At 39.3% G+C, this 15,986-nt stretch overlaps 1 protein-coding gene across 1 annotated transcript in view; it reads left to right on the top strand.

Moving 5' to 3' along the window:
- Positions 1-14,371, top strand: part of LOC306734795 (adhesion G protein-coupled receptor L3) — a gene marked incomplete at its 3' end in the record, with an annotated part of 118,274 nt that extends 103,903 nt beyond the window's left edge. Inside the window, exons 17-22 of the mRNA XM_079216185.1 lie at positions 3,618-3,786; positions 3,962-4,087; positions 6,040-6,136; positions 10,470-10,595; positions 12,072-12,089; positions 13,419-14,371. Of these exons, the coding sequence (XP_079072311.1) occupies positions 3,618-3,786; positions 3,962-4,087; positions 6,040-6,136; positions 10,470-10,595; positions 12,072-12,089; positions 13,419-14,371 (1,489 nt within the window). The remainder of the gene's footprint in view (positions 1-3,617; positions 3,787-3,961; positions 4,088-6,039; positions 6,137-10,469; positions 10,596-12,071; positions 12,090-13,418) is intronic.
- Positions 14,372-15,986: the final 1,615 nt, after the last annotated feature.

Here is a 15,986-nt window from a genome sequence, read left to right as displayed (position 1 = left end):
GATGGGAAATTAAGTATTTCAGTTTTTAACATGGGCTGAAATAACATTTAGTGTCCAATGTGGTGTAGCAGTCAGTTATTGCCGTGCTTTTCCCAATGAGCTTTTCTTCGAGTCACCAAGGTGAAGCGGTTTGATGATGATGATATTACGGGTTAATTAAGTCAATCTATCTCTGTTTAATGAGATGTGTCTTCTTTTGTGTTATATTTCTGCCGTTTGCATCCTCTTTATGGTTTGATGTCACATTTTCTGTTCAGATTTCATCACGCTGCCTTGTTTTTATATGAATGTTTCATCTCTTCTTCGCTGTGTATCTCTTTCTCCCTGCCCTCCTTTCTTCTTTTGATTAGCACACACATCCTGCCTTTAAAAAAAATCTGAGGCTGTGTTTATCTATAACATCTTTCTGTTTTTCATCTTCCATTTTTTTTTTCCTCTTCACTTTAGCTACCGTTATTATGATGGATGTGTTATTGTAGAATGGCACTGGTAAGATGCAACATTTCTCAGTAGAGGATGTAGAATTGATATTGTGTTTGATGTGTTTTTTCCCTCCTCACCCCATAATGGAGACAGCGGCTGCCACTGCCCTGTGATTCATGGATTACAATATGACTTTTGCACTCTTGTGGTGAATGTGGTATATTTAGAATATGATGGACTGTATATTTTTTATAGAGAAAGGTGTGACTTTTGACTTGCATAGCTTCCTCCCCGTGCAGATAAGAAACTTCAATTGAAATATGCTAACAAGGATGAATTCAAAGATACAAAACGGCTCTGCCAACATCAAAAACTTTTGCGCTATTGATGTCTTAAACACTTATGAGCATTTTAAGCATACCTTTGGTTGAATAATTAACACCCTGTCGAGTTGATCACAGCACTTCCTCTTTTCCTCCCAGAAACGGCCTATAAAAAGACTTCATACAGATCTGAAACAGGTTGAATTGACCAATTGCGATCTCATGCATAAATGATCTGAGACATTGCAATGAATGGCACCTCGGCAAATGAAGTCATTTTGAAGGAAATTGGTGGTAATTTGATGCCACAGTCTGAAGGGGTTCTCTGCTCTAAATTACAAATTTTGGGAATTCTTGTCGACGATTGGCACAATAAAGTCTCTTTTTTTTTGTGCTTCGAAAGCGTAGAAGGGCTCTGCTGCAACCCTCAAAGATGGATAATATAGCTATATACTGCACAGCCATTGGAAAATTCCAAAATAGATGTTTACTGAAAAGCACATAGTGATAGTAAGTACTTATATTGCTTAGATGCTATATTTAGCAATCACAAATGTGATTCAAATACACATTTAATTATAATTATTCATAAATAACATGACATAACATTTGCCTTACCAAGTACTTCTCCTTACTTCAACACTTTTGAGCGTAATGATGCCAAACATATGAACCGAGAGGATTTGTAGCTGTTGTATTAGCGGCTTTCAGGCATGCAGCATTTCTGACAGGATAAAACTCGACTGAAATGCACCCTCTTCGTTTATAAGTGAGCTGTTGTGCTATTCAGTGACTGTTATGCAGTCTCTGAAGTTTTGCCTTCAGGCTCCTTCCATGCAGCTCTCCAACTCATCCCCATATTTGTATCTGACTCCAGACGAAGATAAGCCATGTGCAATAGGAATTGTAGCCTCTTCATATCCTGTCCATGCGGATGCATTTCTTATAACCTCTCGTGTCTCCATCATAAACCATTTGCCGAACAAAACTGTCACTCGTTAGAGGACAATATTTGGTTCTCTTTGTGCCCACTGCTTGTGTTTCTGTGACCATTCCGGGGGCAGTCGTCTTGATGAAGTACCTCTCCCACCAGGTCATTAAGACGGCCCTGGGAAAATTATGTTTAATGGTTGCCCTGGTGAATTCATAAATCATTTATTTTGCCGCACACCTGGCCCATTTATAACGGCTTAAATGTGAAAGTCTGCCAGCATTTATGAGGGGAGCTAGATACTTCAGTGCACCAGGATAATGAGGGTTATCACCTGTAAATCACAAACAAATCCCCTCCCAAAATGTATTAAATGTCTGGTGTTGATGTTTAGATGTAAATGCTGTGAGTTTAGCTTGAATCTCCCCTGTCACAATAAGTAATCTTCGTTCTTGGTGTATGGTTTCCCTCTTAATGTCTACATTTGTACATTGTATTTATGGCCACACATTTTGATTTCGCCTGTCCATGTTTTGTGATGTGAATTTATTGATTTCTGCTTATTTTCTTTTGTTATGTTTGCTCTCGTCATATCGCTCAGCTATCAGGACTATGAACCTGAGATCAAGTAAGACAAAATTGGAAGGGCCATTTCCCCATAATTCCATCTTACATTTACTCCTTCATATGAACAATCCGCACCCAAATCCGTCGAGATGCCTCTCTGAATCATTACCATGATTTAATGTGGAGTGCTCAGTCATGTTGAAGGCCACATTAGTGTGCACACAGCACTCTTGTCTTAGATATATGAAGACTACAGATGTGACAAGCAAGATTAGTTTTAAATGGCACCTGCATCTTCACAGTGCAGTCTATAGATATATTAGCACTGTAACGTAGATACGGCGCTTACATTTGTCACTTGTCATTCCTTTTATTCCCTATCTGCATCCATTGTGATAAAAAGGGTTGGCATAATAAGCTGGAAGCAGTAGATACATACCTGAAAATAATATATACATGATTCAAACAGTTTACATTACCGAAACTATATCCATTTTTATGTAGCCTAATTAACAGCAGAATAAGTTCCATGTAAATAAATTCATATTTCTGGACTACTATTTAGATAATGGAATAAGCCTGAGCAGAACAAGTTTTGACTGAAACATTGCATGCAATAAATCAGTCATAAACAAGACCGTATGCAAAAGTTTTCACACTAAGAGTATTCACGGTCACACTGCTGTGAAATTGAAGCATAAGTGGTATAACCAGGATTATGATCCCCACGTCATTATGCTCACAGCAGCTGTAGGCTGACAACGCCTCCGCTAATTTGGATGGTATTTACCTGGGTGTCAGAATATCGAGATATATCCAACCGCTGATGTACACAACAGCAGGACGGTTTCCTATTGTTTTAGATAGTCAGGTATTGTTTACACAATACTCAATCAAGATTATCTGATTGCGTGCGTTATTGTGCTTTGACAATGCGTGACAACATATTCAACATGGAATGTACTCATTTAAAGCCTTCTAATGAAAATGCCATATTTGTTACGCTCTTATTTGTACAGACTTGTATCGTATATATACAAATCTGCAGTTTTATTACCATTTATCATTATATATGAGGATTAAAGCCATTCTCATTTCTCATCAATTTCTCCCCCTTAATTTGTGTGCCTTTTCTCCCTCTCATAGGAAAACCTTTAACTGTCAAATAAATGATAGGTTGAACAGATTTGATTATTTCTATACCTAATTTAGTAGTAGTTTACGTTGTGGTTTTAAACCTCCATTTATTGTCACAACATATTGTGTTTGGTACAATCTACACTTCTCCCAAGTTCAAAACCAGTTTGAAAGCACTTTTAGCATACTAACGTTGCCAAATGTTTTTTTAAGATGGCTGTTTGTTTCCATTCCAGATCTTGGGTGATAGGGGCCATTGCCTTGCTATGCCTGCTGGGCCTGACCTGGGCCTTTGGCCTGATGTATGTCAACGAGAGCACGGTGGTCATGGCCTACCTGTTCACCATCTTCAACTCCCTGCAAGGAATGTTCATCTTCATCTTCCACTGTGTGCTGCAGAAAAAGGTATGGGGCTATTTTCAAGAAGAGCCTTGTGAAATCAGTTGATCATTAGGTTCATTTCATGCTTCAGCAATTATGCCTGAAAAGCATCTCCAAAATGCGGCAAGTATGATATTGTTACCCTTGGATTTGGTCTGGTGGTTAGTTTGCATTGTAACTGTGCTTGTATTCCATACAGGTGCGTAAGGAGTATGGGAAATGCCTGCGTACCCACTGCTGCAGTGGCAAAAGTGTGGACAGCTCTATCGGCTCTGGAAAAGGCACCGCCTCTCGTGCTCCAGGCCGTTACTCTACTGGGTCACAGGTGGCGAAATTAAGTTATACTCCCCCTTTTGTTTTCTTTGTTTTCATTCTTCATTTGCTGCAAAGGTATCTTCTTTAGCAGGACAAATTAATCCTCATTTGGCACTGAACTTTATTTTTGAGTCGTCGGTCTGCATATCGAGGGCGACTTATTCCAAGATAATAATCCATGAGATGTGCAACTCTTTACAGAATTCAGACACAAGAAAACTTGAATGCGTTGCACGTCGCCCGACCACCGCTCAAGTTATTAATAACCTTTGAGAAAACATTTTAGAAGTGACTAAGTATGCATGATAGATTGCAAGGAAGTACAGCATATGTCCTTATTTGGAATGATAGCGGGGAATAGTAGTGCCTGTTAAGCTAAAGAAAAAAAGATGTAAGTACATAAAGTCAGCCTGCAATTAATTTCCACTGGAGCAGGCTGCACATTAGTACAGCGACGCTTACTAAAGTATTGGCTAGAGCTTTGTGGGGAATGTGTTCATGCTCACAGATGCAGATTGGACTCTCTCTGCCAAAATATGTTAATTCTGTCCCCTTGTAAAGTCAATTGTTAATGGATTCCGCCCACATTGACCTGATGTATAGGATGAATTGCCACGATACACTGTAATTGAACATAATTTCAATATTCTAAAGATTGTGATTTCCTTCCAGTGTTCAGTTATATAAATAGTCCTTAGAGTCAAGCGTGCAGTGGCAACCCACGATACAAGCTGGTTTCTGCACACAGATCAAAGCGTTTAATTATACACAGTGCTTTGACAAGATGGCTTTAACCTCATGCTCAGTCGCTTTATATGAGCAAGACAGGAATGGAAACACTCAGAAAGACGTGCTTGTTTTTGTTGCTTACTCTGAGGCATCTAAATGAATGTGTAATCAGCAAAGTACATTCAAACCCGCCAGCTATGAATGGTTCAAGTTTTTATCCGTCCAAAAAACAAGAAGTAGCAGAGGTGTCATTTCCAACCCATCTGAGTCTTCAGTGCTGGGGACAAGATGACGTACAATATGCTAATGAAATCGTCTGTGTCAGTATATGTTCCTGTTAGATTATAAGAGCTGTGTGTCACCTGGGGGTGACACAGAAGTGCCGTTTTGATCATAACACATCTGCGTGGGCATTTTTACCACATGCTTTTCGACAATTGTTCAATTACATGTCTAAAAAGATGCTCATGGTCTGAATGTCAAATGTCGATGACTTAGTTAAGCTGAATCCTGTTTGAGGTGTTAAAAGTATTGCCTCATTGGATGACTTTACTCTTGGGCCCTGCTGCTATGTTATATGTTGCATGTGGTTTACAATAAATGAAATGTTGACTAAAACCCCCCAAAAAGACCATAATTAATTTTTTATGTAAAGCAATTTCATCACGAAACATTTTAAACAATATTTTCTTTTCACCATCACCAATCCGTGTTTCAATCATAAAATCTCTGAAGTCCTCTGCCAAGCCCGTCTGGCATAGGATCGAGAGTGTTCAGCTCCGTGGTTGGATACCCAGATTCTTAGCTTGTGCAACAGCCCATGGGGACACTAACATAATTAACCAGGATGAACCCTTTTGGATTGAGCATTTGAAACCTGAGACGCTGATTCGGAGAGCTTGACTGATGACTTTATTATTGACTTCACCTATCCCAGTGCTCGTGCTCATCTTTAATTGGAGGTTTCTTATACCCACGGCTGACATATTCTGTGGCTTAAAAACTTGATTAAAAAGCTTACAGTTTTTTTTTTTTTTGCTTCATATCTTACCCTTTATTGTGCTTAATAGTAGGTGAAAGTAATACACTTTTCAGATATATGATGATGTTGCTTATGTGTGGTTGATTTTCCTTTTAATAAAGTTATCCTTCATGTGCAGACTGTGAATTTTTAGCTGTATTTCTGTATGTTCAGAGTGAATTCTAACGTGTTTTTGTTGTTTGTCCCTGCAGAGTCGCATCCGTCGAATGTGGAATGACACAGTCAGAAAACAGTCAGAGTCTTCTTTCATGACCGGCGACATCAACAGCTCTGCATCACTTAACAGAGGTACTTGGTCCTGCAGCAAATATTTACTTGAATCTCTCTCAATACACCGGCCTTCACCTTGGACTATTACTAATGCAAAACACAGTTTTTCACAAAAGATTTCCTATTTTGTAGTTGCAGTCGCTTTCCATTTAATAGGATATAAAGGCTTTAGATTATGAAAATCCTTTTTTTTAAAGCAAAGCTTTCAACTACAAACATTGAGTCAAGGTAAATCAGTCATTTCACAAAAGTTTGCATCAGATACTCCAAATGATTAAAATTTCAAGTAGAAGACACTTTTATACCCAAATGTTAATTATCACCAAATATAAAAGCAAGTTAAATGTAACGACTCAAATAGTTTGGCCTGTATGTAAGAGAATGTGGAAATGAATACAAGGCAGTGATGGAAAGGATAAAATCCTGATTTTCATGTCATACTGCTTCACAAATTGTTTTTTATTTTTTTTTATCAACAAATCATTTCTACCGTCTAGTAAATTAAAGGTTTACAAAAATGATTTAATATAATTCAAACAATAAAAAACACAATTAAGTAAATGAAATGTAATCAAATTGTTTATAAAAATTCCAGGTTTGGGGCATTTAATAAGGCTGTGTAAACAGTGCAAATCTGACTGCAAATACCTTTACATGGAAACTGGGCTGACTCAGGAAAAGTGCTGAAATACAAACAAAAAATCAATTCAGTGGAATTCCCTCTCAGAGACACGTTAATAAAAAGTATTTTACCATAGCTGACAGCGGTGCAGTGAATAGAGTTAACTTCGGAGAAAATAGATCACAGCCTACATTTGACATCGAGTGGCAAATACCGCCCTGGCTGGCATCCATCCCTAACACTCTCCCCACTCATCGCATCTCTTGATGGAGGGCTCTAGTTCCACACTGCTTGCTCTCTAAATTCGCTCTGGGCGCCTGCTTGCATCGACACTAATGCATAGTTACAATGATGGATTAATGTTCGACACAGGGAAGAAGTGTCAAGATCTCAATAATTAGACACTCAGCTTAGCACCATCAACAGACACAGTATTAAACCATTGTGGAGAGCCTAAATTGGGGCAGGAGGTGGGGCTGTAGAAAAGTTGAAGAAAAGCTCACAGAGATCTTCCATAAAGTCGAAAGGCGGAGTTAGTAATTATGAATGCAATTGTATACCCTTGGCTTCTTACCAGGCTGAATTTGATAGAGACAAGCAGTCCAGCAGTCACAAGTATCATAAGGAACAGATTCCACTTATCCGTGGCTGCTCCTGTGTTGTTATTACGGTATTATGAGTTGAGGAGCGACTATTTCTTGCTGATTTGTCCCTTTGATTTTCCACATCCCGGCTTCTCCCCCCCTTTGGCACCTGAGAGCAAGCTTGCAGCTGACACTCCTGCTGCGTTCCTCACGAGAGTCATGCAATCATCTTGATAGCATTGCATGTTCAATTTATCCCAGCATTCAGAATTATTGCACTATACAATCAGTGCAATCAGTGAAGCTTTGGAAATTGTCCAATTTATCCAACATAGACACAATAAGTGGGGGATCTGTCACGGGGAGAATTCAAAAGGGGCTAGTGTTCATGGAATACACTGCAATTAGGGCAAACAGAAACAGCAAATTACTGTTGAAAAAGATAAATAAAAACATTCTGTTTCCCAAGCTAAATTATAATGTGGCTAATAAATATTAAACTCAAACTAAATATTGATTAATGCTGAAAGAAGACTCTAAATCTATTGTTATTTTAAAATGGCAGTCATTCAATAAGAACCCCCTCAAAAAGTAAAAGACCAACTTTGAGTGTCGCAAGGTAATATACAAAAATGTCTTCATTTGTTTGACAGATTCAGAGCACTAGAAAACAAACATTACATACTGCCAGACGATGTAATTGCCGTGTACTTGTTCCTCAGATAAAAGACATTTACGTGCTGTGGCATAGCATACTGGAAGCACACGCATGTATTGTCCTCATGAGTCTTGAATTTGCTGCTTTAGAATTAATAGCATCATTTCATGTTGACAAGTCTTGTAAACAGGAAATGAACTTGAATATTTCCGGCATATTTGATATTCAGCATAATGTATTCAAACACTTGAAAATATATTTCCTCTATTAACGGCAAAGAAAAACCAAAACATCAGGGAATCCGCCCTATATTCATGTTTTAAGATCTCTCAAATATACAGCTAATCACAGGGCTCAGACTGTGAATGTTTCTTTGCTGTGATGTTATGTGGTTGGGAAACTGATGTGTAATTGGGCAAGATCCTAGCAACAAGTATCCAATGACAAGTGTCTCATAAATAGAACATGAGCCAATGTTGTTTGTGTGAAGGAAGCCAGGTTAAAGGAATAACTATCTTGATTAAAGAGAGGACATGTCCCTAGGCCTGTCACGATTAGTCATTTTGTTGGACTATATATATTTTAAATAAACAATATGATTCTCATTTGTTGATGTTCTAATCTAATGTAAACAAACACAACGGTCAATATCGAGATCAGCAGAATTGATTGCGGTCGTGTCCAGATATCTGAGGGTGGGGCTAAGTACAACCGGATGCTGAATAAGACATTTTTTAGTTGACCAAAATGTTACAATTAACTTTCAGGATCTAAAAACACACTGTGAAAGGGTTAAAGTGGGCAGCTAAAAACACAGACAACTCCCAGACAATACAATGGCAGTGACCTGTCTATCACAAGACAGCCAGGTCCTGAAGCGTAGTCTGCTTTATTTCCTATTTTACTCTCAACGGGACCATCATTTACTAAATGAACATCATGCGGTGTTGAAAAAGACTTGAAGCCAGCGTTTGAGAGCATAAACTCATATTCATAGTGTTTGCCGAGATAATAAACCAAGTGAGAAGTCATTGTATCATAGACTTCTATAAACATTATTTCTGCAACCAGAATAGTTGTCCCCTACTGGCCATTAGCAATATTGCAAGTATGAGGCACTTCCACAGAGCTTGACCTCTGCCTCCTGCTTACTACTGTTGTAGTAACTACTTTTCTCAGTCATGCTAATGATTGCATCAAAGCCACTTTAATCTGGTTCTTAGTTAAAGCTAATTATTGCAATCTCTGTTCAGGGAAGGTGTTGTGCAAACAGTCCATTACAATAATTGAGAGCACTCTATTTTTTTTTCCCCATTAACTCGGCCTCAAAAACCAAACAGTGTCCCGAGTGACTGTTGCATTGTGCCCTGTTTGAGTGTAGAAATGTAACAGTTCATGTGTTGTGTTGGCCATGTCGATGCTTCTTTGTAATTTCTGTCTGTTAACACTAGTATACTGCCTGAATGTGGAGCACAGAAACAGGCTTAACACTAATATCTGGCATTACAGGTATAATATGTAGGCACATTCTCGCTTGCTTTTTTATAAACACAGCATTAAAGATGTGCCCCTCCTCTCTGGCTCAGCTAGAGAGCGAGCGAGAGTGACTGACATAGAAAAATAAAACATCATTTTGATTTGTGCTATAGAACAGTTACGTTCTATAGCACAAATAAACCCACCCATACCTCCTCCCAAAGCTACGGGAAGGTGCAGCTTTTTAAATGACGGCAGCCCGAGGCATGTTTCATCTTGCCGCGGCCTGTCTGCTCTCTCTGTCCGTCTGTGTCTGCGCTCGGCCTCTGACACAGTCCAATATACCGCACAGCAGAGAGACTGAGAGGGGAAAACACTCCATACACACAGAAGCACATAAAACCACACAGCGATATAACAACCCGCTTTCCATTGCTTTGTATCAGGCGGTGTTTGGTTTAGGAATGAGAACAGGCTACACACCCTGCTTATTGGCTTGGGGTTACATCCCCATGTGGGCTCCAAATGTTGTTTTCTGACACCCAGAAACATCCTGAGAACAGCAAAATTCGAAGAAAAGACAACAGTCAGAAGACAGGGTTTCTGCAGATACAGACGCTGCCACACACTTCAAATGGCTTAGAAGGGATGATTGAGAGGGATGTTTTTTGTATCGGTCTACTCTATACATCGTTTTCTAGGAAATTGTTGCATATTATAACAATATAACTTTAACAATATATTTAATACACTTTCCATCGAGCCCATTAGCCATGTCAGTTCAGCTCTGCCACTTTCATGTAGAAACACCCCTTACATTAATGATCATGTGATCATTTGGGTGTTAATGGCTGTCATTGCTCAGCTGCATCTGCCCAACTGATATGTATGTTCTCTCTCTTTCTCTCTGTCCAAATCTCAATTTATCTACCCACCTACCTCTTTCTGTCTCAACGCTCTTCTTCTCTTCTTTTTTTTCTGTCTCACTCTGTCTCTTTCTGGCTGCTCCAGGGGCTATGGCTAACCATCTTATACCTAATGCACTCCTACGTCCTCATGGCACTAACAATCCCTATAATACATTGCTTGGGGAATCGGCAGTCTATAACAACCCTCTGGGCATGTACAACACACAAGGTGTGCTAGCTTCTTTTCATTCTTTAACATTGTGGCTAGGGCAGTGTTTTTTGTTCCTGTCTGGTCCTGGAGAAACTGTGAGGTTTCACATCTTTGTTCATGCCCAGAAACAGAAAGCAACTTTATGATTGGAGAGTTAGAAATAACAGACTTGCACTGAGCTGAAATACCAGTGTTCACCCTTGAGTGTTTTTACAGGGCTTTGATTAGAGAAAAAAACACTGCTCTAGGTGTTGTGTCTTAGCATTGAACAAACTATAGCTTTGTCACAAAGCTCCTACAGGTTTGTTCTGCTGTGGGGTTTTCATTGGGGGTGTATCGAGTCTTCTGGTCAGGCCATGCCGATCAGTTACAAAGTACACACATAGACATTTGGCAAAAATGATAAAAAATGTGTGCCTGTTGGTAGCTAGATACATCCCCAGGCATTTATTTTTAAATGTGCTCTAATGTTGTCAGTGAAGCTTATGTGCCATGTCCTTTGTCTCTCTTCTTTGAGCATTTTTCTTTTTATGCTCCTGTTGGATCGTCAAACATTGTTGTTTGTGATGAATTTGTAATTGGATCTGATTTTTAAATTTAAAATGCAATTCATTTATAATTCATAGAATAGTCTGAAAAGCAAAAATGAGGACCAATAATTTTATTCGGTTTAAATATGTTCATGAATATAATTCCTTCAATTTTAAGCCATAAATGGTTCAGTTTTCCGACTCCTTCAAAGAATAAATTGCTCTTCCATTTTGGAACTTTTAATTGTAAAAATTGCTCATTCATTTATTCAAAATGAAGGTTATTAAGTCAACGTAAGTTTGATCTACCCGTTATTTAGCTTTTTAGGAAAGGTGGAGGTCAATATATTGGTACTTGAATATAACATCAATCCAATTGTTATATTTGAGTATTAGAAACTACAAATATATTCATTTTAATCTGGGATCAGTCTATTGAAATACAGAGCTGTTATTTTATTCCAACTTTCGGCAGTCAATAAGAGATCGCTGTAACTTTGTCAGTCTGTAAAACTGAGAAACTTGTGTGAAACTGAGATAAAAACTCAGAGAGCTTTGATCAGGGGATAATTTATGGATACAATACAAGTACCGCATCGGAGCCTGTGAGAGAGGGCTATAATTCACCTACATTGCCATAGATGTTAAAGACATATCTGGAAGGAAATGCAAATGCATCAAACGATTTACTGGTGTATTTGACACTATACTACCGTTGCCCTGTTTCACCTCAAGAATTCTGCAAAATGTCTTTACTTCGATATATTTTGTTCTTTGATATCTTGTGGTTCTTCTCTGTGGGTGCACACTATTTGCACGATAATATAAAAAAGATTGCATTGCAGCAGCATTTTCTTGATGCGTCATCAGCATACTGTATGTGCACATTTCTCTTCTACCTGTCACTGTTATGCTTATTGTGTTTTCTTTTCTTCTTTCCTTCCCCTCATGCTGTCCCAAAAAGAGCCCTACAGAGAGACAAGTATGGGAGTCAAACTAAACATTGCTTATCAAATGTAATTGACTTTGGCTTTACTTTCTTTTCACTCGATGCTGACAAAGGGGTAATGAAAACAAAATGTCATTCCCTTTGGAAGTAATAGCATTCGTTTATGACAAAGGCCCTCACCATTTCAAATAGACCTGTAAAAATCAGTTTAAATCACATCCTGGACTTCATTGCTTATTATACTTTGCACTTCTTGATGTAAAAAAAGACTTCAGGCATTTGCTGCTTCTTACAGGCAAATATCCACTGGCCCGTTCGGTATCGCACTCTGATAATGTTAATTAAATTACAGTCACCATTTATACGCACCTCATCAAGGCCAATCAATATACAATTATTTGTATTCTTATCAGTGAATATTGAACACCTGTGCCTTTGTTCGTGCATTTATTTTATTTTACTGTTCACTTTGATCAAGCCAACCTATGTTATGAAGGTCTCAGAAATGAGTCTTGTCAAGTTTCCAAAAGGTCAAACTTGTAGGCTTGACATTTGTAACAAGTTGGATAGTCTTGTATGATGTAGTTTGAATTATTGTCAAAATTCATGCTTTGAAGCTGATGGCATAGACTTAGTCAAACTGATAAAATATGAAAACAGAGAGAACAAAAAGTCCCCTTCCTTTCAGTGTGGGTTGATATGTTTTAATAATTCATGTCGAGAGAGAGAGGACTAGTTATGTTCACACAGGCAAAGCAGACATTAAGAAATATTTATATTCCAGTATTACAATGTTACGCTGCAATGCTCAAATGGGACAATATGGCTGGGGTCCAAATTTATAGCTGTTGCTCTGGTTTGTGTTCACTTTAAGTGTTAAATGCATGCTATGATTTTTGTTTTTGTTTGCTTGAATGTAGTGCATACGCTTTGTGTGTTTGTGCTGTACTTGAGCTTTGTGTTGTTGTGTGTCCCACATATATCTGTGTTTTCACCACTGCCATAGAATAATGAAAAGTGAAATTGGGTTTTATAAAATGTTGTTTTTGTAACAAGGTAAGTGTCTATGATCATATTTACAGGATATATATTGTATTGTGCTTTATGTCTTTCCTAATCCAAATACTGTTGGGTCTTAATTTCCTCAAAGTGCACTTTATAGAAGTGTGGGTGACATTCAGTTTTGGGAGTGCTTGGGGTTCAGGACATATTTCAGAATAAAAGGGTTACGGAATTTGATGGGTGTAATTTGTGTTTGTAAAAGCGGCTGACATTTAAGCTGTTGCAATTACATCCCATCAGATTTCACCCTTCTCATTTGCCCACTCTACCCCCCAACCCAATCCATGTTTGTCATTCCAGAGGGAATCCTGAACAATGCCAGGGATACAAGTGTCATGGATACTCTACCACTGAATGGTAACCATGGCAACAGCTACAGCATCGCCAGCGCCGAGTACATGAGTGACTGCGTCCAGATCATTGATCGGGGCTATAACCACAAGGAGACCACCCTGGAAAAGAAGATCCTGAAAGAGCTCGCCTCCAATTATATCCCCTCCTACCTCAACAATTCCCACGAGCGCTCAACTGAGCAGAACCGGAACCTTATGAATAAGCTGGTCAATAATGTCAGCAACGGTGGCAAGGACAGTGGCTACGGGATGGGCTTGGGAATGGGGATGGGGATGGGCATGAATGTGGCGCTGAGCCTGGATGACCACTCCACCTTTGGTCCACACCACGACGAAGGCCTGGGCCTGGAGTTAATCCGCGAGGAGTCCCATGCCCCCCTGTTGCCTCAAAGACCTCTCCCGTCACTGCAGGCGGTGGACCACCTGAACAATCACCTCCACCAGTCAGCGCCGCCACCCCTTCCTCTGCCCCACCACCCCTTCTCGTCTGCCACCAATTCCTCGTCTCGAAGGAGGATCCCCCAGGAGAACAGCGAAAGTTTCTTTCCCTTACTTACTAACGAGCACACCGACGACGAGGGCTCATCACCAAGCCACAACCACCAGAGAGACTCCCTCTACACCAGCATGCCCATGCTGCCCGGCCTGCCACATGTGTCTGCAGAGCCTGCTGACGGCTCCAAGGACGGCGGGGACGCCAAGAGCCCAGAGGCCAGTTCAGACGACGTTTACTACAAAAGCATGCCCAACTTGGGCTCACGTAACCACCTCCATCAGCTGCACTCCTATTACCACTTAGGGCGGGGAAGCAGCGATGGCTTCATCGTGCCCCCAAACAAAGAGGATCTATCTCCAGACGAAGCCCAGCCGGAGCCCTCGCACCTGGTTACCAGTCTATAGGCCCAACAACCCCTACCCCCACGCCTCCAGTGTCCCTCCTCTTACCGTAGTCCTCTTCACCGTGTCCCCTTGTTCCTTCAGTCGTTGGCAGTGGTAGCCTTTCTTTTTATTCTGTGCCCCGAAGACTGAAGCAGAGCAAAAGACTCTACTCGCTTTTACTGACCACGAACAGGATATTATTGCTATGTATGGGGCCTAATGTGTGACTATATTTGGTTAACCATTGCGGGAATCTGTTGATGTTGTGTTCCCCCCCTCCAACCCTGTGTGGTTTGGCGTGTTTTGTCTCGGTGTGAAAAGAGACAATTACTCACACAGGATTTGTAGGTCTCAGAGATATAGTCTGACAGTCAGAATGAACTGGATAGCCCCAATCTATACAAGTCTAAACTATAGACTTCACCAGAATAAATGGGAAATTTAAAAAAAGGACTATTTTATTATACTTCTGTATCTATATTGCTTTTTTGAAAGATTTTCTTCCTCTTTGGTGAGTTGCAGCACATTTTGTTTGCTGAAGTGTCCCTTCGATGAAAAAAAGACAAAAAAAACACAAACACACATTTTGAACAATTACCATGAAGGAATTATTGATCGTATGCTTTCAAGCATAGCTGTTCTTTTTCTTTCATTTTACTGTAATAACAGTTGTTAAAAGAGGGAGAAAAAACTAATAAGATAATTATGAGATATTTCTATGTAATTGTACAGATAACTAGCATTGCACACAGTAGTATGCTTTTTCTTTTTTGTTTCCGAGCAAACCCTTTGTCTCTGTAAATGTAGTGGTTAGGAGCAATTTTGTTCTGTTGTGCTTACCTTTCTGGTTTTCTGGTACCAGTCTGTTTTTTTTTAGTTTTCCTATTTTATCACAAGAATTGACCATCTAAATAGAAGCAAAATAACACAAAAAATATCACAACAAAACACGTATCGTGCTGCCATCTTTGTGCTAAATATTCATCTCTGTTTCCAGGTCTACTTTCCGTTTCAGTTGGATTTCTTTTCCATTTTTTTTACTGTGTAGATAGCAGAGCTCTGATTCGCAGATCGACAAGGAGACAGAATAAGTCCAAGTTAATCATGAGATGTCCCTCAGAAAGGTTCATAGTGCATCCTGCATCTCTACTGGCATTCGCTTGTGCTTCAAGAGAGAGAGGGGGAACAAATTGAACATTGATGAGCACGAGGCACTTGTACAAAAGAGAAAGATGGTTGTTTTACTTATTAAAGAAAGAGCTTTTGGAGTGAGAAAAACTGGAAGTGTTTGTTTTTCTTCCTCAAGGAGAAAATATATTTATTTATCTGTTTACTAAACAGTAATCACATGGAGGATGGAACTAAGTTTAGTGGTACAGATAAGTTTTTATTATTGGCTATGATTATGGCTTCTTATTTATTCCTTTTTGTAACGGTTTCCAAGTTGAATGACCTCATAACTAATATTTGTTGTAACAGTGAAACTTGTTTGCCAACAAATAAATTACTGACTAAGATTCATCACTTAGCTATGACAAAAGTTTTGTCTGGGTCTTGGAACTCTTTTTTATATGGATGCCAGCGAAGGACCTCCAAATGATGGAACGATCAATTTCTTTTTTTTTTAATTATCAGT

The sequence above is a fragment of the Taurulus bubalis genome, assembly GCF_910589615.1.
Source record: "Taurulus bubalis genome assembly, chromosome: 3".
Lineage (NCBI taxonomy): Eukaryota > Metazoa > Chordata > Actinopteri > Perciformes > Cottidae > Taurulus > Taurulus bubalis.
This window is presented reverse-complemented; position numbering and strand designations above follow the sequence as displayed.